The sequence below is a fragment of the Hemiscyllium ocellatum genome, chromosome 34, assembly GCF_020745735.1.
Source record: "Hemiscyllium ocellatum isolate sHemOce1 chromosome 34, sHemOce1.pat.X.cur, whole genome shotgun sequence".
Lineage (NCBI taxonomy): Eukaryota > Metazoa > Chordata > Chondrichthyes > Orectolobiformes > Hemiscylliidae > Hemiscyllium > Hemiscyllium ocellatum.
In genome coordinates, this window is record NC_083434.1 from 25,319,441 (window position 1) to 25,345,799 (window position 26,359).

General features: G+C 39.6%; 1 protein-coding gene across 7 annotated transcripts in view; it reads left to right on the forward strand.

The window, feature by feature from the left end:
• The window catches only part of LOC132832275 (solute carrier family 12 member 7-like), a 249,490-nt gene that overhangs the window by 159,248 nt on the left and 63,883 nt on the right, over positions 1 to 26,359 (forward strand). For all 7 annotated transcript variants that reach the window (XM_060850137.1, XM_060850131.1, XM_060850132.1 and 4 more), the window contains exons 2-3: positions 2,046 to 2,140; positions 8,746 to 8,877. In XM_060850137.1, coding sequence (XP_060706120.1) covers positions 2,046 to 2,140; positions 8,746 to 8,877 — 227 coding nt within the window. The remainder of the gene's footprint in view (positions 1 to 2,045; positions 2,141 to 8,745; positions 8,878 to 26,359) is intronic.

Genomic DNA, 26,359 nt, shown 5'->3' on the forward strand with positions numbered 1-26,359 from the left:
TTTTAACTCTGTACCACGCTTAGTGATCATTGTTTGATATAAAACATTGACTGTTTGTGTCCTGTGATTTCACTTTCCCTAATAAGCAGTCAAAAAGAAGATTCATGATGTGTTGCAGAATGAGAGAAGTGAATACATTTAATGGGAGCTTAGCAGCTGAATTGAAGAATTTGCAAGGCCAATTAGTTGAGATTGATGGGAGATGTCAGAGGCAACTTTGCTTTTGAGCTAAATTTATCTATTGCAATCCACTGCGCACTAATTAAATGGTTCAATAAAGTGTTTTTGGGTAAAAAGAATTTATAGGCTGCTTTTTAGTTCATGGGACAACTCTATTTCACAGCCTATTTAATTGCTTTAAGTGTTGTCACTTCTATTTGCACACAGCAAGTTGCAAGAAACTGCAGTGTGATCGGTGAATGGAATGAAGAACGTGTATTTACATAATTTCAAGACCCCAGGATGTTTCAAAGAAATTCACAGCCAACAAAGTACTATTTAAAATGCAGCAATTGTTATAATGTAGGAAAACGCAAAGTCGACACAACAAGATGTAAAAAGCAATTAACAATGAAACTACCAATTTAACATGTTAAAGCACAGACGTTGACAGAACAGGACTTCTGATTTATTTTTAAGAAGTTTTGTAATAACTTTTTAAAGAAAGTTGGAAGTAATCCTACCTCCACTTCATCAATCCCCCTTCTTTGGTGGCTAGGGCACTTCCACTGTAGCACTGACAAGGTCAGACCAATATAAAACTCGTTTTTTTTAAGCTTGACTCTACAGTGCTCCAGCTCTTGCAACCTGTTTGGACTGAGCTGTTTTATATAAATGCCTCCAAACTGTTAGTGGAAACAGCTGGACAGGTTAGAGTACTCCAAAATACAGATCTATTTTTGAATGAATCGTTTAACTTTGTTTGAAATTATAACTGTGATGCCTAATTCTTAGTGAATCTATTATTTTAAACCACTTCTATACTTAAGACTGCAGAACTGGTTAGATTAGATTACTTAGTGTGGAAACAGGCCCTTCGGCCCAACAAGTCCACACCCGACCTGCCGAAACGTAACCCACCCATACCCTTACATTTACTCCCTACCTAACACTACGGACAATTTAGCATGGCCGATTCACCTGACCCGCACATCTTTGGAATGTGGGAGGAAACCGGAGCACCCGGAGGAAACCCGCGCTGACACGGGGAGAACGTGCAAACTCCACACAGGAGGCGGGAACTGAACCCGGGTCTCTGGCGCTGTGAGGCAGCAGTGCTAACCACTGTGCCACCCTAATTCAGTGCTAATTCAGTGTTTCCATGAACTTCCATTGACAAAATGTAAGATTTAGTAGAACTGAAACCACAAAATTAAATCCCAGTGAACATTTAGCTGCTCCCTTTCCCAATGGGATTTGGTAAAAAAATGGTAACCATAGTGATACAAAATCTGAATAATTCCTGTACAATGATTTTGAACATGAAGCAAAGGCAGTGCACCATTCAAGGAATTGAGAACATCGGATCTGTTATGTTAATACTGGATAATAATCAATACATGTATGTTTATGGAAAATAAGGACTACCCTTAGCTACAAATTATGCGCTCACTCTAGCCCTATCAAGCTTAATAAAACTGTGATCTTGCTATGGTGAAGCGTTGTTTGAAGCCTAACCAAATGTTCCACAACACTGGTTATTCTTAATGGGTTATAGTAAGGAATTGAAAATGTTATGTACTTGATATTAATTAAAGTTTTCTATTGTTCTGAATTGTTTAAACGTATTTTAGATACTGTGAAAATGAAATTGCATTAAAAAATCTGTACATTTCCAAGGTGGATTATTGTACTAATTGCTTTTAATAAGCTGCGTGCATCCTGCCAAATGAAAATGATCTTGGAAGAATAAAATATTCAAATTCAAGTAAATTGGCTCTGCTATAATTAGCAATTCACAGTAATAAAACACTAACTATTAAATGATCAACATTGTTAACTCTTCTTTGCCTCAAGCATTGATGTATTTGTTTTATTTACCCTAGGAGATGGAATTCCCAAAGAAAGTAGTCCTTTCATCAATAGTACAGACATTGACAAAGGAACCATGTATGAAGGAAAAAACTTGGCACTTTTTGAGGTAAATGTGTCTTTTTTTTCCTGTATAGTTGATTTAATGTAAAGGACAACAACTTGCATTTATATAGTACTAAGAGTGGCGCAGGAAAGCGGGACTCTTTTTCATGGGGAACTGGCATCAGTATTGGAACAGGAGGCATCTTAACCATTGGGATGATTTCCACCTGAACTGAGCTGCAGCCAGTATTTTAGTGAAAAGAGTAAATAGGTGGTCACCAGGATTTTAAACTAGGAAGTTGGGGGGTGGGGGGGGGGGGAAGGGTCAAACTCTAAGAAGTATAATGACCAATGTGAAGCAAAGCTGCAGGTTAACAAGGGGGTGGATTCTGCATTGAAAAATATGAAAAGAAAGGAGAACTCAGGAGAAGTTATTCAAGTCTCCACACAAAATAGGACGGTGTTATTCATTTATCTAGTGTTTGAATTTTGATTCCTGACCTTTTCTAAACACAATGAGATGAGGGACGGTTAATACAGGACTAAAGATGTTATATCTGAATGCACGCAGCATAAACAGTAAGGTAGATGTGGTGGGCATCATGGGAGACATGGCTGCAAGGGGTTCAGGACTGGGAGCTAAATATCCAAGAACGTGTGTCCTATCGGAAAGACAGGCAGGTAGGCAGAGGGGGTGGGATTGCTTCATTCGGAGTGGAAAAAAAAAGAAACTAAGTCAAAGCAATAAAGGAAGTAGAGGCAGATGATGAAGAATCTGTGCAGGTAGAGTGGAGGAACTGCAAAGATGGTAAAACCATAATGGGAGTTGTCTACAGGCCTCCAAACTGAGTAGTCAGGATTTGGGGCAAAAGATATAGCAAGAGATAGGAAAGGCTGGTAAGATTACAGTGATCATGGGGGATTTCAATATGCCGGTAGACTGGGACAATCAAGGTTGGTAGTGGATTGCAATTAAAGGGATTTGTGGAATGACTTTGAGATGGCTTTTTGGAGCAGCTCATTGTGGAGCCCACTAGGGAACCAGCAATACTGGATTTATTGTGCAATGAAGCAGACTTGATAAGGGAGCTTAAGGTGAAGGAACCCTTGGGAGACAGTTGCTATAATATGATAGAATTTACTCTGCAATTTGAAAGAGAGAAGATGGAATCCTGTGTAACTGTATTACATTTGAATAAAGGGGACGACAGAAGCATGAGGGAGGAGCTGGCCAAAATTGACTGGGACAGGAGCCCAGCAGGAAAGACATTGGAACAGCAATGGCAGGAATTTCTGGGAGTAATTCGGGAGACGCAGCAAAAATTCATCCTGAGGGAAAAGAACACCACCAAAGAGAGGTTGAGGCAACCATGGCTGACCCGGGAAGTTAGGGACAGCATAAGAGCAACAAAGAAAACATATAATGTGGCAAAGGGCAGTGGGAAGCCAGAGGATTGGGAAACTTGCAAAGACCAACAGAGGACAACGATGAAAGAAATAAGGAGGGAGAAGATTAAATATGAGGGTAAGCTAGCCAGTAATATTAGGTAAGATTGCAAGAGTTTCTTTGGACATATTAAGGGCAAAAGAGAGGCAAATGTGGATATTGGGATCCTGGAAAGTGATGCTGGCAAGCTGGTAATGGGGAACAAAGGAATGGCCGAGGAACTGAATGAGTGCTTTACGTCAGTCTTCTTGGTGGAAGACACAACTAATATCCCAAAGATTCAAGCGGGTTGGAGGGCAGAAATGAGTACGGTGGCCATTGCCAAGGAGAAGGTGCTAGAAACACTGAAAGGTCTGAAAGTCAAAATCATTTGGACCAGATGGGCTACACCCTAGAGTTCGGAAGGAGATAGTGGAGCCTTTAGTAGTGATCTTTCTGGTATCACTGGAGTCAGGAAGAGTCCCAGAGGACTGGAAAATTGCTAATGTAACTCCACTGTTTCAGAAGGGAGTAAGGCAAAAGACAGGAAATTATAGGCTGATTAGCCTGAGCTCAGTCGTTGATTAGATTTTGGAGTCAGTAGTGAAGGATGGGATTTCTGAAAACTTGGAAGTGCATTGTAAAGTAGGGCAAAGTCAGCATGATTACCTCCTCAAAGAATTCTAGCAGATTTGTCAGGCATGACCTCCCCTTGATGTAATAAGCAGATTAGACCAAGAGGAGCCAATGGATGTTATCTGGACTCAATGAAGGCCTTTGATAAGGTGCTGCACAGAAGGCTGGTAAGTAAGATAAGAGCCCATGGTGTTAGAGGCAAGGTGCGTAGCATGGACAGAAGATTGACTGGCTGGCTGGCAGAAGGTAGATAGTGGGGATAAAAGGGTCCTTCTCTGAATGGAAGCCATTGAATAGTGGTGTTCTGCAAGGATGAGTGTTGGGACCACACCTTTTCACTTAATGCATTAATGATCCGGATGAAGGAACTGAGGGCATTCTGGCTACGTTTGCAGGTGATACAAAGATAATTAGAGGACAGGTAGTATTGAGACAGGGAGGCTGCAGATAGGTTAGAAGTGGGCAAAGAAGTGGCAGATGAAATATAATGGTAAAGTGTAAGATGATGCAGTTTTGGTAGGAAGAATAGCGGCATGGACTATTTTCTTAATGAAGAGAAAATTCAAAAATCTGGAGACCTAGTCCTGGATTCTGTCACCGGTAAGCATGCAGGTTGAGTCGGTAATTAGGAAGGCAAATACAATGTTGTCATTCATCTCTAAGACTAAATACAAAAGGAGGAGTGTATTTCTGAGGCTTTCTGGTCAGACCACATTTAGAATATTGTGAGCAATTTTGGGTCCCGTACCTCTGGAAGGATGTATTGGCCCTGGAGCGGGAACAGAGGAGGTTCATGAGAATGATCCCAGGAATGAAAGGCTTAACATATGAGAAATGTTTGAGGACTCTAGGACTATACTTGGTGGAGTTTAGAAGGATTATGGGAGAATTAGATTAGATAACTTAGTGTGGAAACAGGCCCTTCACCCAGCAAGTCCACACCGACCCTCTGAAGAGCAACCCACCCAGACCTATTCCCCTACATTTACCCCTTCATCTAACGTGATGGCCAATTTAGCATGGCCAATTCACCTAACCTGCACATTTTTGGACTGAGAGGAAACCAGAGCACCCGGAGGAAACCCACGCAGACACAGGGAGAATGTGCAAACTCTACAGAGACAGTTGCCCTAGATGGGAATTGAACCCAGGTCTCTGGCGCTGTGAGGCAGCAGTGCTTACCACTGTGTCATAGTGTCGCCCATGAATCTGATTGAAACTTATAAAATACTAAACTGTTTGGACACAATGAATGTCGGGAAGATGTTTCTATTGGCAGGGGGGATGAGGACCGGAGGGCACATCCCTAGAGTAAAGGGAAGATCCTTTAGAATGTAGATAAGGAGGAACTTCTTTCATCAGAATAGTGAATCTGTGGAATTCATTGCCGTAGAGGGCAGATCATTTAATATATTTAAGACCGAGATAGATAAGTTCTAGATTGCCAATGGGATCAAAGGTTACAGGAGGAAAGTGTGAAAATGGGATTGGAAAACCTATCGGCCATGAGTGAATGGTGGAGCAGACTTGATGGGCCAGTTGGAGGAGAAAGTGAGGTCTGCAGATGCTGGAGATCAGAGCTGAAAATGTGTTGCTGGAAAAGTGCAGCAAGTCAGGCAGCATCCAAGGAACAGGAAATTCGACGTTTCGGGCAATAGCCCTTCACGTGAAGAAGGGCTTATGCCCGAAACATTGAATTTCCTGTTCAATGGGCCAGTTGGCCTAATTTCTGCAGCTATGGCCTTACTTTTAATGTCATGAGATGATCTAAGGCATTGTAGAAACGTTATCAAACTACATATGCTAGGTGATTAAAAGCTTAGTCAATGATATAGGTTTCAACAAGTGGTTTTAAATGAGGAGGGAGGCAGAATTGTCAGAAGGAAGGTCAGAGCTTTGGGCCTCGAGCCAATGATAGTGATTTCAAATGAAATATAATGTAGACCAGAAACTGAGTACAGAAATCTCAGTGGGTTTGGGAAATTTTAGGATTGGAGTGGTCAAGGCCATAGAGGGATTTGACAATGTTAATGGGCATCTTAAAATTGAGATGTTGCTTAATAGTTAGCTCATACTGCTTGCCAAACTCATGAAGGATGATTGCTTGCAGATCAGGATATGGGCAGCTGAGGTTTTAACTCTGAAAAGACAGGAATAATTGCAAATATAAGTGGAGGGAGCAATGTATTATGGGCATATGTTGGGCAATGAAAGCCAAGAGTAAAAAGTGAGGTCTGCAGATGCTGGAGATCAGAGCTGAAAATGTGTTGCTGGTTAAAGCACAGCAGGCTAGGCAGCATCCAAGGAACAGGAAATTCGATGTTTCGGGCCAGAGCGCTCTAGCCCGAAACATCGAATTTCCTGTTCCTTGGATGCTGCCTAACCTGCTGTGCTTTAACCAGCAACACATTTTCAGCAATGAAAGCCAAGATCTTTGTGATCCATGTTTTGAATGGGATGCTTTTTGAAATGTTGGAATTTGCAAAAGAGTTCAAAACTGCTATGCCAGAATTGCGATCAGCTACTGTTATGAAGATATTCTGAGTTCTTTCACTTCCATAACGGGCAGCTGATCTAATGTAACTTTACATCCAGCCCAGTTGAAAATGCAGCCCATGGGTGAAACTGTTTTTATTCATCGATAAGTTACTTACATGACCAGTGTTTATTGCCTTGAAAATGGGATGGTGGCCCTTATTAATCTGGTAGCAAAGTGATGCAACTAAATAGATTATTTGGCAGAAGGCAGTCTGGTATATAATTTGAAGTTATTTTGGACAGAAATTGCAGCTTTCCTTCCCATGAATGAACTAGTTGGGTCATTTTTGTTAATGCGGCTTCATGATGCCATCTTTTTATAGCCAGTTTTCTTAAAAAAAACATGCTGTACTTTATGGAATGTTTTATCAAGTCCTTAAATGCAGTGCTGAAGCAAATGATAAAAGTACATTTTGTTTTCAAGCACAAAAATTAGTATGCATCCAAGTACCAGTATAGGGATAAGCTCCTCATAGTTGAACTATTGTCAATAATCTGGATATGAGGGATAAAGACCAATTGAGAATCTGAATTCTATTTTTTAAAATCTTCATATAATCCATACATGGATGAATACTGATTTGTACTTGGGGGAAAAAAAGCCATTTTATCACTTTTTAAATGCAATGATGAAGCAACTTAGTACTACGATGTTGAAGCATTCCATAATTTAGAACAAGTGTATATTATACATCCAATCATTGCAAAGGAATGACTTGTCCAGCTGCAACATCTGGATGGAAAATTGCGGGAAAAAAAGCATGATTCCGATTGCTAAATAACTCCATTGCTGCAACATAGTTAGATTATAAACTCCCTGATGATTCATTTATTGAAAGCTGTGACTAATGTTGAGTTGAACCATAACATAAGGTCTCATGTACATTAATTTGCATTCTCTGACTTGACCAGCTCATGTTGGAATTGGTTTTTCCTCACCCAAAGGGAGCAATGAAAGCTTTGCATGTGATTTGTATCCATTCCTCCTGTTGGACTTGTTTAGTGTGGCTGTTGCAAGGATGAGGTGCAATATTGTGTACTCTCTTGCACATCTGCAGTTGGAGAGCTTGACAGTTTGCAAATAAAGCCAAGCTGCAAGTCAGTGTTGGGAGGTATATTGGATGCTGAAGTGGAGATTTAGGATGGTATTTGAAAAGTTTTTAAAAAGAAATTGTGAATTAACTTAGCCAACCTTGCATTGCATTACATGTGAGGGGATCTAGTCTTGAGGTTGCTTCTAAAAAAAAGACTGGAGGAAGAGGATAATTAGAGCAGGGCTTGATTACATGATTCAGACTTTTTTCAAAAGTTTTTTTTGTTATGCTTATGTTTATTTTATAAATTATTGTGTTCTCATTTATAATGGTAATTGTCCATGTCCGCTTGTAATGCTCTAATTACTCCCTGTAGCCAGGAGGTACTGCCTATTCTGGGTCAGTGCTGTAATATGTAACTAAATGTAAATTTGGAAGGGACATTATGATGTCATTAACCTAGCAATAGGCAATGACATGCTATTTAACAGCCATTCCCAATTCATTCAACAATTTGAATCTTCCTTGATTTCCATGTATTAGAAGTGTGTTTCTTGTATTTTAAATTTGTCATTTTTCTTCTCTCTCCTCCCCCCTCTTCCTCCCTCACCCTCACCGTGTATTCGTCTCATCTGGCCAAAAGAGTGCAAAACTCCACAAAACCAACATCTACCATTTTTTTTTTCAATCCGCGTGCAATGGATTTGATTAGGAATCCTGGACCATATTGTTTCTGTTACTTCTTTCATCACTAGTAGCACAGATGGGGAAAGACAGGGCCACAGAGGGATTTGAAAACCAGAATGAGAAATTTAAAATCCAGGCATTGGTTGACCACGACCCACTGTAGGCCAATAGGGGAGCGATATTTAATGTGAATTGAGAGGGGGCAGCCTAGGTTTTGATGGCAAACTCGTATGTTGCAACAGTGGTCAATGCCAGCACCATCAATATCCATCTGTATCATGCATTTAGGAAAATATGCTATGTATTGATTGTTGTAGTGAAAATAAAAGTCATCATCTTGCTCAACAGGAAGAAATGGACAGGAACCCAATGGTCTCCTCCCTGCTTAACAGACTGGCAAACTATACCAACTTGACTCAGGGTGTCCGAGAACATGAGGAGGCAGAAAACAATGAGGAGCCACGAAGGAAGGAAATTAAGGTAAATAGGCTTGGCCTAATGAGGAAAATGTTTGTGTGATTGCTGTCCAGATAACAAATGGAAGAATAAACCATGTGTTAATCTGAAAATAGTCATCTGAAAATAATCTGAAAACTATTACCTGATGAAGGAGCGTCTCTCTGAAAGCTAGTGTGCTTCCAATTAAACTTGTTGGACTATAACCTGTGCTGTGTGATTTTTAACTTTGTACACCCCAGTCCAACACTGGCATCTCCAAATCCTGAAAATAGTCTAGTTTGTCATTGTGCTTTTTCTTACACTAAGAAAGTGAGCATATGTTTAAAATTTGAAGCAATGCAAGGAAGCTGATTTCTATAACTAATTGAGATGACTAATAAGGCTGCACTTTCCCATAAAGGATTGTGGATGTTCATGGTCACAAAAGCTAAGCTTGAAGGGTTATTTGTTGAAATACACTTTCATGTTGTAAACTTTTCTTAATGAGTAAAAAATGAGTAGCAGAGTAAAAGTTTGAGCATCGATACTAAATTTTTGAGAATAAGGAGGTTATTAGTTTGCATATGTGAGAGAAAGCCTGTATCACAGAGATAGAGTCAGAGTTGTTTGATTATAAATTTATAACTAAGTAGATAGAAGTAGTGACTTAACTGCTTGAACTTATTCTGCCAATCAATTAATTCATGTCTAATCAGCAGCTTAACTCCATGCACCTAAAGTAACAGATTGTGGAAACCTAAAATAATAACAAGTGCTGGAGAAGCTTGGCAGGTCTGCTGTGTTGGACTTAAAATATTAACTCTGCTTCTCTCTCCAGTGGTTGCTGGACTGCTGAGATTCTCCAGCACTTTGTTTTTTTTTCAACTCTGTGTACCTGTGTCTGTCCCATTTCCATAGATTCTGAGGGCCAAAGGTGTCAGTCAATTTTATAATTTTAAATTACTGTTTGACCTGGTATCAGTTGCCATTTGCAGATGTGTTCCAATTTATTTTTAACCACCCTTTACTTAAGAACTTTCTTAATTTCAATCGTGAAATATTCAGCTCCCTTGTAAATCATTGCATATAAACTGACCCTATTTTTCTGGCTCCCAAAATCATGTTTTTGTATATACTGGAGTATTTAGGTTGGCTCAGCCATCCTGTCTTTTCAGCTGCGACATGCTATTCCAGCATTATTAGTCAGCCTACATTGTTCCACTCCACAAATGCATGTTTTACTTCCTGGCACCTTTTTATGACAAGGGATCAAGTATGTAAAGTTCTAGTCATCCTGTTATGGAAAGAATGTTATTAAACTGGTGAAGGTTCAGAAGAGATTTACCAAGATGTTGCTGGGAATGGAAGGGTTGGGTTATAAAGAAATGCTGGGACTTTTTTTTCCCCATTGGAGTATAGGAGGTTGAGAGGTGACCTTCTGAAGATTTATAAAATCATGAGGGGTATAGTTAAGGTGAATGGTAAGTGTCTTTTCCCTTAACACCCACCCTGGTATTATACTCTTATACGTATACATTGACTCTAGTTTTTGGAAAGATTTTTGAGTCTTCAGTGATTTTGATTTATACACTGACATGTATTGTAATTTTTTGAATCTGCCATCTGGTCCTAGACCACCCAACAAATGGAAATACTTTTGCCCTGATCAATCCTGTTTGTGATCCTTAATATTTTCAGAAAGCTTTGATCATGTCATTTTCAAGCTTTTATAGATGTTGCATTTCCTAGAATTCAGTATGATTTTTAACTCTGGGCTGCTGATTCATTATTACATGCAATGCCTTCCAGCATCTCCACCACCTCCAAGCTCCCCCGCACCACCACCACCCCCACCCACCAGGGCCAGGATGCTCATGTCATATCGAGCTTACATCCTCCATGACTTGTGGATCTCTGAGTGGTGAACCACAGACAGTATCTGGGAACATTGTTGAAAAAAAAAGGTCAAATGGTCCATTTTCGCCCCAATGTCAACTCTTGGTTCCCCATTTGTACTCCACCCCCCCCCAACTATATCCCAATACCATCCATGCCAGCTAATAAACACTTTTATTCCTGTTCACCCAGTTTACTCTTTGTTGTGTTGAATCTGTGACATGATGTGTGGAACTGCTGAACATGAGGAATAGAGGACAGACTCCAAAGTCTCAAAAATGAAAATCTTGCACTTCAGTTCACTTGTGTTGCTCTCCCTGTGTACCCTGTTGACAAGTATTGTTTACAGTACTTAGGTGTGTTCTGACCAAGGTGAAACTGAAACTTTATTTCTATCCACTGGTACTTTAATGCTTCAAATGTAAAGCCAGTATTAAACTTCTGACAATTTATTTGTGTTAGCTTGACATTTTGTAGATTTAGATTAGATTAGATTACTTACAGTGTGGAAACAGGCCCTTCAGCTCAACAAGTCCACACCGACCCGCCGAAGCGTAACCCACCCAGACCTATTCCCCTACATTTACCCCTGCCCCTAACGCTACGGGCAATTTATCATGGCCAATTCACCTGACCTGCACGTTTTTGGACTGTGGGAGGAAACCATGTACATACCTGTACCCTAAGGCTATTTTGGCCTTTGCTTTTCTACTAACCAGTCACCATTTGTTGTGAACATGTTTCCTCATATGTAGCTTGCTGTGTTGTCATCTATGATGTTAATAAACCATGACTAGATGAGCTGTCAATGCCAGATCTTTGTGAGTCACCTACCATTATCTGATGCCTCCTTTTCATCCAGCTCAGCTACTCTTCTAAATGTGCAAATAATTAAACTTCAATTCTTCTTCAAGTTTAGCAAGTCCTCTGTTTGTTTTATGAGCAACGTTCAGGGTATGAATGTACCAACCCTCCATGTTATAGAAACCAAGTAGTTTTGAAATATGTGATGCATTGGTTCTTGAGCATTTTCCACCTTAAAAACAAAATTCTGAACAAAACAAAAACACCTACCATATATTAAGGCAGAGCTGAAATGTTATGACTGGAGAAAGATTCTCATTTAGTACTGATCTTAATGTAAGGTAGAGGTATCGAGATTATTTGATGGGAAGTAGATTAAATATTTTTAGACAATCCAATAACCATTGGGTAGTATTGAAAGCCCTGACCGAGCAAACAGCTGATGACCATTGCTCATGTGATCTGTCTTGTGCAATAACGAAGTTTAAACAATGTGGAGGACTTTTAAATAGTGAACATGCTCTGCTGGTTCTGTGCATAAAAAGCAGAAACACTTTTATGGCTTGAGTACTCCAAAGGTTGAGATGTCACATTTTGACATTGTCTCCTTATGGATTAAATCATCATTCAAATACTCCTCCATTCTAGCAAAGGTCATTTATACTTCCATGTTTAAGTTATATTTCAGGAACAACATAGCTCCAAGGCCTAACCCTATCACAAAAAAAATCAATAAACAGTTATTCAGTACAGAATTTTTTTATTTTGCCAAATGTGATCATCTTGGGTCTGTACTTCTCACAACTAAGATTTGGTTTTCTTTGGTTTCTCATTACTGTTATCATCAAACACAGCAATGTTATCGAGTAATTTTTACAAATCTGTTGTTGAAGAATTGTTAATCCCACGGTTTGAAGAATTAGCCACATGTATCCAAATTAATGTTGTTCAGTACCTGGCATGTGACATCAGATGCCCATTTCCAGTTCACAGTCATTATTAGTGATGGGTTGGACGCGATTTTAAGTGAATAAATATTCACAGTTACCAAGAAAGTTTAACATCTGATGGCTTTTTGCAGATAATGGTGTTGTCAAAGGTAACTGAGGTCTTAAATTTACAACTCCAGGATTATAGATGACCAAATAGAGAATATTTTGACCTGTTGATCTTTTGGAAGCTTCCCACAAAGATGTAGTGATTTGCGAAATAAACCAGGAATTCTTCAATTTGCATTGTAGCACCTGCTAAAGGGGATCTTCAGAATCCAGTAAAAATAGCATCATCAAGCAGGCTACATAGGCAATCAAATTAAAGAACTTGAAGAGCAAGCTAAGAATTGCAAGGAAATTTCTTTTTAGTTCTCCTTTTCATAATTTTGCAGAGCGCTTTCTCAACTCATCCTTCAGGTTTGTGTGCTTCTACCCCAACTCTCTGATTTTGTACTCCTTTTAAAAATTGTGCTGCTTCTTCTCATTCTTCTGACCAAAATATATTTGAAATAACTCCAGAGGCCAGTATCATAGGGGCAAGAATGGTTGTTGGATATTCAAGGGTTTAGATGTTTCAAAAGGAATGAGGATGGGGAGGTAAGAGGTGGAGGAGTGGCCTTGCTAATCAGGAATAGTATCACCACTATAGAAAGGGAGATCGTCAAGGCACTTTTTTGTTTATAGAGTCCGTATGAGTCGAAGTCCGAAACTGGAAAAGAGCAGTCCCTTTACTGGGAGCTTTCTATAGACCCCCCAATACCAACAGCGACTTGGCGAAGCAGGTTTTGGAAATGTGTAGAAGTAACAGGGTTGTTGTCATGGGTGACTTTAACTTCCCTAATACAGGGCGGCCCCATATCTGTGAGTCCTGTTACCGTGGTTTTGGTTACCTGCAGTTTACTGTGACCCAAACAGGTTACTGGGAATGTTCCAGAACCAGGGACCAGGGGGCTGCCAGGAAAATAAATTTCTCATTACTTTCCTGAGAGTGTACACTCCTATCGGCGGTTTCAGGCTTCCATGGTAGATCTTGAAACATCTCTCTCATGGGTGCGGACTGACTAATGTATTGATTGGGACCTACCTTGTTCAAATAGTTTGGATGGAGCAGTGTTTGTCAGGTTTGTCCAAGAAGAGTTCCTGTCCCAATATGTAGATAGGCTGACTAGAGGGGAGGCCATATTGGATTTGGTGCTTGACAACGAACCATGCCAGGTATCAGATCTCTCGGTGGGAGAGTATTTTGGTGATGGTGATCACAGCTCCATGACCTTTATTATACTCATGGAGAGGCATAGGAGCAGATGATATGGGAAAGTATTTCATTGGTTGAGGGTGAATTACAATGTTATTAGGCAGGAACTGGGGTGCCTCAATTGGGAACAGATGTTCTCCAGGAAATGCACAATAGAAATGTGGAGGTTGTTTAGGAAGCACCTGCTGGCAGTGGGACAAACGTGTCCAGTATTGGGGTAGGCTGAAAGAACCTTGGAACCTTTTGGTGAAGAGCTTATATTCGAAATGTCAACTCTCCTGCTCCTTAGATGCTGCTAAACGGCTGTGCTTTTTCAGCACCACCTTCTTCAATGATGTAGAACATCTAATCAAAAGGAAGAAGGAAGCTTGCTTCAGGTTGAAGAGGCAAGGATCAGACAGTGCTTTAGAGAGTCATACAGTAGCCAGAAAGGAACTGAAGAATGGACTTAAGAGAGCAAGAAGAGGGCATGAAAAAGCTTTAGCGGGGAAGATTAAGGAAAACCCGAAGGTATTTTAGACTCGTGAGGAACAAGAGAATGGCCAGAGTGAGAGTAGGGCTGATCAGGGATAGTGGAGGGAACTTGCACCTGGAGTCAGACGATGTGGGGGAGGTCTTTAATGAATACTTTGCCTCAGTACTCACTACTGACAGGGAGATTAGAGTGATGCTAGAAAAGCCTGATGAAGGGCTCCAGCTGATAAGTTGATTTTCCTGCTCCTCAGATGCTGCCTGATCTGCTGTGCTTTTCCAGCACCACTCTAATCTTGACTCTGATCTCCAGCATTTGCAGTCCTCACTTTCGACTACTGAGCAGAACTTTGATGTTTCTGAGGACAGCGTGAAACGGACTGATATGCTAGAACAGATTGATATTAGGAAGGAGGATGTGCTGAAAATTTTGAAAAACTTAAAGGTCGATAAATACCCTGGGCCAGATGGGAAATATCTAAGGTTACTGCAGGAAGTGATGGAAGAGATTGTGTCTTTGGCAATGATCTTTGCATTCTCAGTGTCCACTGGAGTAGTGCCAGATGATTGGAGAGTGGCAAATGTTATTCCCTTGTTCAAGAAAGGGAATAAGGATAATCCTGGGAATTACAGACCAGTCAATCTTACATCAGTGGTGGGCAAAGTATTGGAGAAGATTCTGAGAGACAGGATTTAGGATTACTTGGAAAACCGTAGTTTGATTAGAGATAGTCAGCATGGTTTTGTGAAGGGCAAGTCATGCCTGACTAGCCGTATTCAATTCTTTTGAGGATGTGACAAAACACATTGATAAAGGTAGAGCAGTCGATGTGGAGTACATGGATTTTAGCAAGGCATTTGATAAGGTTCCCCATGGTAGGCTCATTCAGAAAGTAAGGGGGCATGGGATACAGGGCAACTTGTCTGTTTGGGTGCAAAATTGGCTGGCCCATACAAGACAGGATGGTGATCGATAGAAAGTATTCAGCTTGGAGCTCGACCAGTGGTATTCTGCAGGGCTCAATTCTGGGATGTCAGCTCTTTGTGATGTTTATAAATGACTTTGAAGAAAAAGTGGACAGCTGGGTTAGTGAGTTTGCCGATGACACGAAGGTTGGTGGAGTGGTGGATAGTATGGAGGACTGTTATCAGCTACAATGAGACATTGACAGGATGCAGAGCTGGGCTAATAAATGGCAGATGGAGTTCCACCAAGAAAAGTGTGAAGCATTTCACCTTGAAAAGTCAAATTTGAATGCAGAATAATGTATTAAAGACAGAATTCTTGGCAGTGTGGAGGAACCGAGGGAACTTGGGGTCCATGTCCATACATTCCTCAAAGTTGCCACCCAGATTGATAAGGTTGTTAAGAAGGTGTATGATATATTGGTTTTTGTTAGCGGGGGATTGAGTTTAAGGGCTATGGGGTTATGTTGCACCTCTATAGCGCTCTGGCTAGACCACACATGGATATTGTGTTCAGTTCTGGTTGCCTCATTATAGGAAAGATGTGGAAGCTTTAGAGAGGGTGCAGAGGAGATTTACCAGGATGTTACCTGAACTGGAGGGCATGTCTTATGAAGAAAGGGTGAGGGAGCTAGGGATTTTCTCATTGGAGCGAAGAACGATGAGACGTGACTTGATAGAGGTGTACAACATGTTGAGAGACATAGATAGTGGATAGCCCGAGACTTTTTCCCATGGCGGAAATGTCTATCATGAGGGCATAATTTTGAGGTAATTGGAAGAAAATTTAGGCGAGACGACAGGGGTAGGTTCTTTACTCAGAGTGGTGGGTGGGGGCAATTCACTGCCAGCAGTAATAGTAGCGTCAGATACATTATGGACATTTAAGCAACTCTTTGATAGGCACATGGAAGTTAATACAATGAAGGGTACACAAGTTAGTCTGATCTTAGAGTAGGGTAAAAGGCTGGCACAATATCTAGGGCTGAAAGGCCTGTATTGTGCTATACTCTTTAATGTCCTATGTTATATCTCATCACCAAGTCACCTTTTATTTACACATTCATAGTACTTGACACTAGTTTTTCTACTTCAGAACTAGTTCTCAGAATGAGCAGAATTTCTGACAGTCCCTTTTTTTTATTTTATTAAGCAATACATAGTTTACAAAACAATTAACATTAACAGCTGTATATAGAGAAACAGCAATTTTACAAGGGAGAGGAATGGCAAAGCCAGGCCCCAATCCCTACTGTTCAACTAGTTTTCAGGGAAATGAGGACAAGCCTCAAATCCCATCCTGTTTATATCTGTCAGCTCGGGCTTTCTGGTTGGACTGGGTTGACAGCCCTAATCAGGGAACTCTTATTCACCTGGCTGTACTTGTTCCAACTACTAAAGTAACACTTCAGATTTCTGCTGTGTCCACCTGTTTCCCTGATCCTCCAAAACCTATCTTGTTATCTTCCTTATTGTTAACTATATTTTCAAGTTCCATGTCATTTGCAAACAGTGGCCTTAATTTTGATTCCTGGGAACACCACAGTGTATGTTTTTTTTAAAAAAGGCTTACTGGATTTGAAATGTTAACTCTGCTTTCTATTCACAGATGCTGCCAGACCTGAGTTTCTCCAGCCACTTCTGTTGTTTATCACTGTATACTTCCTTCATATTGCATATTAGAAGTCATTGGAAAGTAGAGTAGTTGGCATGTTTGATTATGCCAGTTTGCTGTGATGTTAAAGCCACACTTTTTCCTTGAATAATTTTGGTTTGATTTATTGCATCTGCATTTGTGTGTGAATTCTGAGCTGGGTTGAAGTAGGTGAGGAAGATCTACTGACTGCAGGTAATGTATTGTTTATCTGTGTTGTCTTTGAGTCTTGGGAGACAGTAGTGTATCAGCAGGAGGAAAAAGGACTGGAAAATGAGATATCCTGGAGCTTTTTCATGCGTCCTCTGGTATCTGATGTTTAGTATAATTTTTTTTTGTCTGTTGGTGATCCCCAGCATGCGCTTGTTCTTTCAGGAGTTGTTTGGCACAATAAGACTAAAGAAATAACCAAGAAAAAAGGACCTTTTTAAAACATAAAAAAAAGTTGGAAAAATCCATTTACAGTTCAACATTTCTCATCTTCAGGGCCACTTGGAGATTATAACAGGCTATTTATAAAGGATGAGGATGGGGGTAATGGAAATCTCCAGTTCTTTTCCTTGCAGTTCCATTTTAAGAGAATGTGATTCTGTGTTTAGGTATCCTCAACTTTTCATCTGAAATCTAACTCTTTTGATCATCTCTGGTTGCAACCAGGATTTTGCATTTACATTCACTAACTTGTGAGCATATAAAGTATGTACTGGAGAAATCTTGGAGTAAAAAGTGAGGTCTGCAGATGCTGGAGATCAGAGCTGAAAATGTGTTGCTGGTTAAAGCACAGCAGGTCAGGCAGCATCCAAGGAACAGGAAATTCGACGTTTCGGGCCAGAGTCATTCAGCTTGACCTGCTATTCAATAAGGCGATGGCTGATCTGTTTGTGGCCTCAATCCTACATCCTTGCCTACCTCTAATAATCTTGGACTCTCCCTTTTAATTAAAAAAAATCTCCTTCCTTCATTCTACTGACTTTCTACTGTCATCAGTGAGTGTTCTTCATGGCTGATATCATGTCACAAAATCAATTGTAGACATTTCCAATCTGAGTTTGCTATTGAGAGGATAATTCTATCCAGTTTCTTGCCATTCAAAACTACAGATTTTAAACCCTGTTGGATATTGAAACCTGAAAGCAGGAGGTAAGTCTGAACTTACTCTGAACTTAACCCAGTTCTGAAGAAGGGTCACTTCACCTAATGTTAACTCCTATTTTCTCTCCTCATGGATGCTGCCAGAATTGCATAGATTTCACAACAATTTCTGTTCTGGTTTCTGATTTCCAGCATTCACTGTTCTTTTGGGTTTTTTTCCTTAATCAGGGTTCACTTGGCTGTGGAGTCAGGGGTGTGAATTGTGTAACTTAATGGAGATCTTTAAATCAACATTTTGTGGTGTGATCAAAGCTGGAGCCCTTACTACTTGTTGGATGCAGACTGTTCATAGTGGTTGGTTGTTAGATGTGTAAGTGAAAAGTACGGCTCAGTTATCTTTTCTCAAAGTCTGTCATGCAACGTGCAGTAGCGTAAATGAAAATTTTCTGTTCTCCCTTCTCATTGTTCATTTTCGTGAAATAAAATAATAAATTGACTGACTGCTGTGCACGATCAAGCATGTTGGTTGACTGAACCGACTAGCCTGACAGATATTTCTCTTTTTTTTTCCTAACAGCCTTATGGTCTGCATTAAAACAATGTAAAATATGTCTTCATTCTAAGAGTCTTGCTCAGGACCAGTATTTCTGTGGACGTGACACATACTCTTGGCACAATGGGTAAAAACACATTCTCTTGGCTCATTGGATAAAAATATCTGTGTTAGTTGCATCCATAACAAAACACTTTTGTTTCACGGCTACTGGAAAAATTTGTTCAGATCCATAAATAAACCAAGCTATGCAGTGATAAAGAGCTATCAAAGATAGATTATTCTAAATTTGAAGTGTACTTCATTTGTCATTTATCTCTGCACACTAGCTCCTACCTCCTGCTTGTGCATTAAAAAAGACTTACATTTATTTAGCAACTTAATATGAATATATGAATCAGGAGTAGGCCATTCAGGCCCTCGTGCCTGCTCCGCTCTGCTATTCATAAGAGCATGGCCACCTTTTACCCCCTTTGCTTAACACAAATCTAAAAACCTCTGCCTTAAAAAAAATTCTAGGACTTGGTTTCTGTCTCCTTTTTTAAGGTTTGCATCCTTCAGAGAGGAAAATTTCACTGCGTCTCTCTCAAATGAGCACCCTGATTTCGAAATGTTGACCCTTTTTTGTTCTAGCTTCTCCCTTAAGAAGAAACATCCTCTCCATATTTACGATGTTAGCGCAGTTTAGGATTGCGTGTTTCAATCAAGTCACATTATTTTCTTAACTCCAGTGGATACAAGCCTGACCTGTGAATCCTTTCCTCACAAGACAACCAATGACCATTCCCTATCTCTCCAAACCCCCCCCAACCTCAGGACACCCCAAAGTACTCGAGTCCAGTTGCATGCTTTTAGTGGTGCAGAAGCAGTTCTAATGTAGAGAAAACTTAAGAAATTTATCTACCAGCAAGGTTTCATGAGCAACAATGAAAAGAAACCGCCAGGTAATTTATTTTACTGGTTTTGGTTGATAGACGTTAACCAGATTGCTGGGTAAAATGTCCGTTTACTTTGAATGCTGCAAAGAGGTCTGAGCGGGCATTGTTTGCCTACATCTAAGAGGTTGGGTTCAACACAGTGGCCATGAGGAAGGCAAGATCATGAACTGTCTTCAAGTTTGGGCCTTTTTGTAAACTCTGTATATTGAAGGTTTCATAGGTATATACAGTGTTAATTTCTTCAGCCAGAGGGGTATTAATCTGTGGAACCCATTGTCAGAGGGCTGTGGAGGCCTAGTCATTGAACATATTTAAGGCAGAAGTATTTGATTAGCAGAGTACAAGGGTTATGGGGAGATGGCAGGCGAATGGGATTGAGAAATATATCAGCTATGATCAAATGTGGAGCAGACGCACTGAGGCTGAATGGCCTAAATTTGCTCCTATCTGTTATAGTCTTGTGGTCTACTGGATAAACTGAGATGTAGGCTGTAATATTTAATGTTGCATTTTTGGAAGAATGTTCTCCACATGTGCTTCTCTTTATCTGTTATTCCTCTCTGGTATCCCTTTTCGAACACCAAGTGGGGAGCATCTCAGTGACAGCGACGCAAGTTTGCTCTAGGGTACTAAAAGTCCTTATACAACTGACTGAAGCTTTGACTTTTAACAATTCACTGAACAACAGGCTGCTTTAACAATACATCATGCCATTTGTGCTGCACTGAAGTGGCAGTCTACACTGCTCAAATTGTGGGGTTCAAATCCACAACATTCAGATGCAGAGGCATTTCTGCTCCCACTGTTATGTTGCCTGATGCCTGATGATTCATCTCTATTTAGCATTGTGGAATAAAAATGGCGTCTAATGTGAGCTAAATTGTAATTAGGAAGATTTGTAGAATCTCTGCTTGTGATTAAATAATTCATCCTGTAGTTTTGCAGTTGGAAGCTGCCATTTAAGCAGTTTACCACCACCCCTTTTGAGGGCACCTAGGAAAGGGCAATCTCTACTAGCCCAGCTAATGATGCCACTTGTTGTGAATTAATTAAAATAAAAGTTGTAGCCATATTAACCAACAGTCAATCACCACAGTTCATAGGAAAAGATGTGCAGCAATGCAGTTAAAACAAATTATCACCCAAGTTGATGTGAGTATTATAGTGCCTGATGTACTCCTGGCTGTTAACTCTGCTATTCCGAGCGCTTTCTATCTTGAGTACGATGATACTTCCTGAAGTCTGAGATGAGTGGAAGCTCAATGTAACGCCAGTTTTAATAACTTGCTGTTATCTAATTAGTACAGTGGACCAGTTATCGCAGTAAAACATCACTATGTTAAGAGATTTGAACTGCAATTTGAGGTTAAGGCATGTCCTGCAGTAATCAGTTAGCTCATGTGATACATTCCAAAGTCTAATGCAAAAGAAAACTACTGTTCCTGTCATTTTAAAATATGTTGCAATCTTCTGACACTTCAGGCTGTGACTTTGTCCTGCAGTTAATTGCATCATTTCTTGGAAATGGTTATGAACCTTACATAGCTTATTGTATCTGAATTTGTTTCTGCAAAGTTTAATGTCTTTATTTTTTGTTGGGATTTCCATGCTATTGCTACATATGGTGTTGTAGTATAACATTAAGAAAGTAGGGGGATAAAAACAGGCTCACTTGAGTTTCTGAAATTTGTTCCCATGAGTTTTTTTAATCTTCATATTGTAGCTTTGAACATTGTTAGACTCTGCAAATTAGTGTTTGGTGCAGAATGTTAAAAATGGTCAACTATTTTGTAGGAAAAGTTCTTCTGATGTCTGATCTTCAATTTTATAATCTACACTGGTGATATTTCCTGCAGCTGTCCTGTTTTTAATAGAACATTCTTGAGGTTTGTCCCAGCCACTGCAGAGGCAGTAATAAATGCAAGATACAATGCAGATGCTGGAAGTCTGAACTAAACACATTGCTGGAGAAACTCTGTGGGTGCAGCAGTGTCTGTGGTGAGGGAAACCTACTTAACATTTTGAATCCTTTTCAGGACTGGTTCTCAACCAGCAGTTCTGAAGAAGTGGGCTGGAGGGAGTCCAGAAGTTAAGTCAGACAAATGCACATCTTTGCACATCAGACAATTTTTGATGATGCAAGCACAACTTGATAGAATTAGTATAATGAAACTCTGAGGCACCAGTGAGCACTAATGAAATGCACACTGACCTCGTCTGAAGCAAGGAAATGAAAGCCATGGAGTGACTGAAAGGGAGTCAACATGGAGAGGAAACAACAAAAACAGAGGTTTCAGCCTAGGGTGGATGGAGCACTGAAGGAGAGGAGGTTTGGAAGGAATGTGTGGTTCGGAACCAAGGATGAAAGAAAATTGGTCTAGAATCCCAATTGGAGGACTTATTACTGCAGAAAAATGTAGAACATAATCCAAGACCCCTCCCACCCCAGTTATACTCTCTCCCACCCTTTTTCATCTGGTAGAAGATACAGAAGTTTGAAAACGTGTACCAACAGATTCAAAATAGCTCCTTCCCTTTGTTATCAGACTTCTGAACGGACCTCTCATATGAGTTGATCTTTCCCTGGGACTTCTCTGTAGCTGCACCACTATATTCTGCATTCTGTTCTGTTACCCTAACTTACTTATATAAGGAATGATTGTCTGGATAACATGCAAAACAGTACTCACTGTATCTTGGTACGTGTGACAATAATAAATCAAACCAAATCAAAATCAAATCAGGAGAAGGAGGAATGGAAACCTTGGAGTTGCCACCATCTAACTGGCAAGAAGGGTCCAAGTCAGAGTCGATTTAATGTTTCTTTTCTTAAAAAGAAAGGTTGCTCAGGAGGTCACTGGAGTTCATTAACATCATGCTATGTGCTTGCTGAACTTGATCCAGAGAACCTTTTGTTGGTCTTTATCTTTGTAATAATTTTGTGTTTTGCTTACATGGATATATTTTGCTTAACATACAACACTTTTTACACAAATGGAATGACAGATAATAAATTAAATTTATTGTTGACAGAAGCAAATGGTACAAATCCTTAGCTGGACCCTATATTTATGACAGTGCAATATTTACTATTTACTTCAGATTTGGCAATCAAGTTTAGTTTAGGGAAATGAACAAAGATGCAAGTGCTAAACACTGGAACTAAATTCTATCTTTACCTGCTTTTATTTTTATCCCCTTCCCTCTATAATCCACAGCAATCAAAATTAGTAAAACACTATTTGTTAGCATTGTTCTTTTTTTAATTAATGTTTTAAATTCAATCTTGTACTTTGCGTAAGATCTTGCAAGTCCAAATTAAATGACATAATTGACTCTGCAGGAGAATGCTAAAATTAGTTTTAAAATTGTCCTCAAAATGGAGGTAGTAGAAAGATAGTATTGGTAAAGGGTCAAATTTAATTAAACTGAAGCCTTCCCAAAACTAAGAATTGCATAATTCAGAACATAATCCACCAACACTACATGTCTGTTGTGTCATTGAGGGCAATATAAAAGATGTCCTGTTTTTGTCTCTTTTTTGTGCTAAAATATTTGGTCCTTAGTGCAGTTCTCATTCATTTGGGCATTTTTCTGTTCTGGGTGCGTGTATGGAATGAGCTGCCAGACAAAGTGGTGGAGGCTGGTACAATTGCAACATTTAAAAGACATTTGGATGAATATATGAATAGGAAGGGTTTAGAGGGAAATGGCTGGGATATCTGGTCGGCATGCAGAAGTTGGACCGAAGGATCTGTTTCTATGCTGTACATCTCTATGATTCTCAACTGTGTAAAATTTATTGTCTATATATCTGTAACCTCAGTTCATTGCCTGACAAAAAGGAGACAAATTACAGAAGTTAAAATTGTACAGTAATATGAGTAATAGTCTGGATTTACTGAGAGTCAAAGAAGTCATATTGCACAGAGCTGTTCTAGAGCTCGGCTATCAGTTCAGGTAGAGAAGTTCCCCAGAACAGATGTGCTTGCTTTGGCAGCACATACATTGAAATGGCACTGAAAAGATTAGCATGGCACATACATTAATGATGTATTTGTTAAAAAGTGTCTTGAAGCACAGTGGTTATATTCCAAACTCTGAATCAGAAAGTCAAGTCTCATGTGCTATGGAGGTATGTCATAACTTGTCCAAACAAAAGGGATTTTTTTTTTTGAACCCAGAATAGAGGATCAAAGATATGAGCATAGTGCCTCCAGACGAAGATTCATTACTGTAAGTCTAGGAATGTTATCCCTATTCAAGTGAAAGGGAAGTGCCTTTTTATGCCAGCTCAATGTTAATGCTGTAGAAGTTCTGGAAATATCACTCGTTACACAGGTGTCCACTTTTTATCCATTTGATAAATTGACTATGTAATAGCATTAACTGGTCAGCTGTCAGTGAAATCTCTAAACTCAATTGCAAGTTGATTTCAATCATACGTTTCAGCCAGAGATTTCAACCATATGTTTACCAGCAAATAGTTGATGCTGAACTGTAACAGTAAATAGTACCTTTGTTTACTTATTCCTCTTCGTTTTACTAACTAAAATCCAATTCTAAGGTTCATTAACAATCATTAGTTCATGTCTTTGCCATTTTCTTTGCTTTGGCTCAGTTGATAGTACTTGGCATTTGTCAGTAAGGTGCAAATTTGAGCACCATTCCAGTGATTTGGAGGCATCAATTTAAAATGATTTGACAAAAGATCTAGATGCACCATAAAGAAAATATTTGCCTAACAATTAGCTGGGGGTTGAGATGTATAAATTAGTAAAACAGATCAAAATATGGGCACTTGATAAACATTTGATGGGGAAAAATGTATGCATGCGGTGTGTTAACTAACTTTTGAAGAGATGACTGAAGTGACATGGGAATACCTATGGATGTTACTTACATGGATTTCTAGAAGGTGTTTGCTGAAGTCAGCTACTGTCTCTCATGAGAGACAATTAGCTAAAGTTTAAGCACTTTTGCAAATCATTCACCTGGTTAGGAAATTGGTTGAGTGGAAGTGGGGAGGTAAAGTAGGGATAATGGGTATACATGTTGTCTCCTTCAAGAATCTGTATCAAGGTCACAACTGTTCGCTGTATTTATTAAAATGTTGCATGAGAGCCATATATCCAAGTTAGATGATAATCCATAGGCAGCATTATAGATGTGTGGATGGAAATATAAAATTAGAACAGTATTAATGGCAGAATTATTTTGGCAACAAATATGAAGAGAGGATTTTGATGTAGACAAATGAGTTCATCAACTGAAATGAATATTTCCTAAATGGTGAAAAGTTGGAAGCAGGGGAGTTCAAAGAAACGTGCAGATTCTTGTATACATCATTTAAAAATAGAATTTCTAGAATAGAATATAATCAAAACCAATGGTGGTATGCCAGCCTTTGTATAGGAATAGCTCATAACGAAATAGAAGTTACGTTTCAGCTATAGAAAACCCTACGAGACCGTGTCTTAAAGTACTGAGAGCGCTTCTGTGCACTGTCCCTGAGGGAAGCATGTACTGGCTAAGGAGGAAATGCTGCATAGCTTTACCAGAATGGTTCCTGGAGTTCAGGGTTAAAAAGGATTGTATTGAATGTAGAAGTTTGTATGACTCGATTGAAGTTACTCAGGTGAGCTTATATAAAAAAAAACATACTTCTGTTGATTTGGGAGTCCAGGATGAGGGACCAAGCTGTAAAAAGTAAAGGTGAGCCTTTCAGGAGTGAAGTTAGGAAATATCCTGACAAGAAAAGGTGATGGGTGTTTGGAACACACTTTCACAAATGGCAATTGATGCAAGATCAACTGTTAATTTAAAATTTGAGATTATTGCATATTTAGGGAGAAAATGTGCATTTATATAGTGCTGTTCATGATGACAGAACATCCCAGAGCACCTTGCGGTCAACGAAATACTTTAGTATTACAGCGAAATTCTGTAGTACCTGGTACAATGTAAGAAATGCAGACACCATGTTTATTCACAGCAAGCTTCCACAAACCAGTATGATAACAAATAGATAATTTGATGTTGATAGGATGAATGTTGCCAAGAGACCAGAAATAAAGTATCTGTTCATTTCAGAAATAATACCTTGGCACCTCTTAAGAGGAAGGCAGTTGGGACCACAGTTTTTTTTGACCTGATCCAAGGCATGATATATCTGATATTGTAGCTCACCTGAGTGCTGTAGCGAGGTGTTTCTGGAAGAAGACCTGATCCTCCTGATCTAACCATGCTAATTAATTGACCATGAGGAACCTTGTCGAATGCCTTGGAAAGGTCTCGTTTCCTTAGTTGCTCTTCAACAGACTGTATGGTGCAAATGGAGTCGTCCTATGCTGTCCCATTTTATGTTGATAGAGGGCAACACTGCTGTGCAGTATTATGGGATGTTGACTATCATGTTCTCGAGCAGGACTTGTCCCTTCAGCCTGTTGGTAGAGCTGAGAGTGTTACTGCAGACCTTAAGTGACAAAGCGTTATAAGACGTTATACCCATTTATTCCTATCCTCCAAACAGTAAATGATGAGTATTTGCCAGGAATTTAGAATCTCCGGGTATTGGCACATATTAACTAGGATCACGCTCCCATTCAATAATGAGGGAATGCTGCCTTATGGGATGTTGTCTTTAGATGAGATGTTAATACAAGGGTCCTTTAATTATATTGAGTGATGTAAAAGTTCCCATGGTGCTTCAGGAAGAAGAACAGGGGTATTGTTCAGGTAGCTTGACTAATATTTGAGCTTTATCCAAGAGCTAAATCAAATGATTTGGTCATTTTTTATTTCTCTCATTTGTAAGACTTTGCTGTGTGGAAATTGGCTGCTGTTTTTTGTATGATATTGACTTCAAACGACATGCATGTTGCCAGTGAAGGGCTTTAGGAT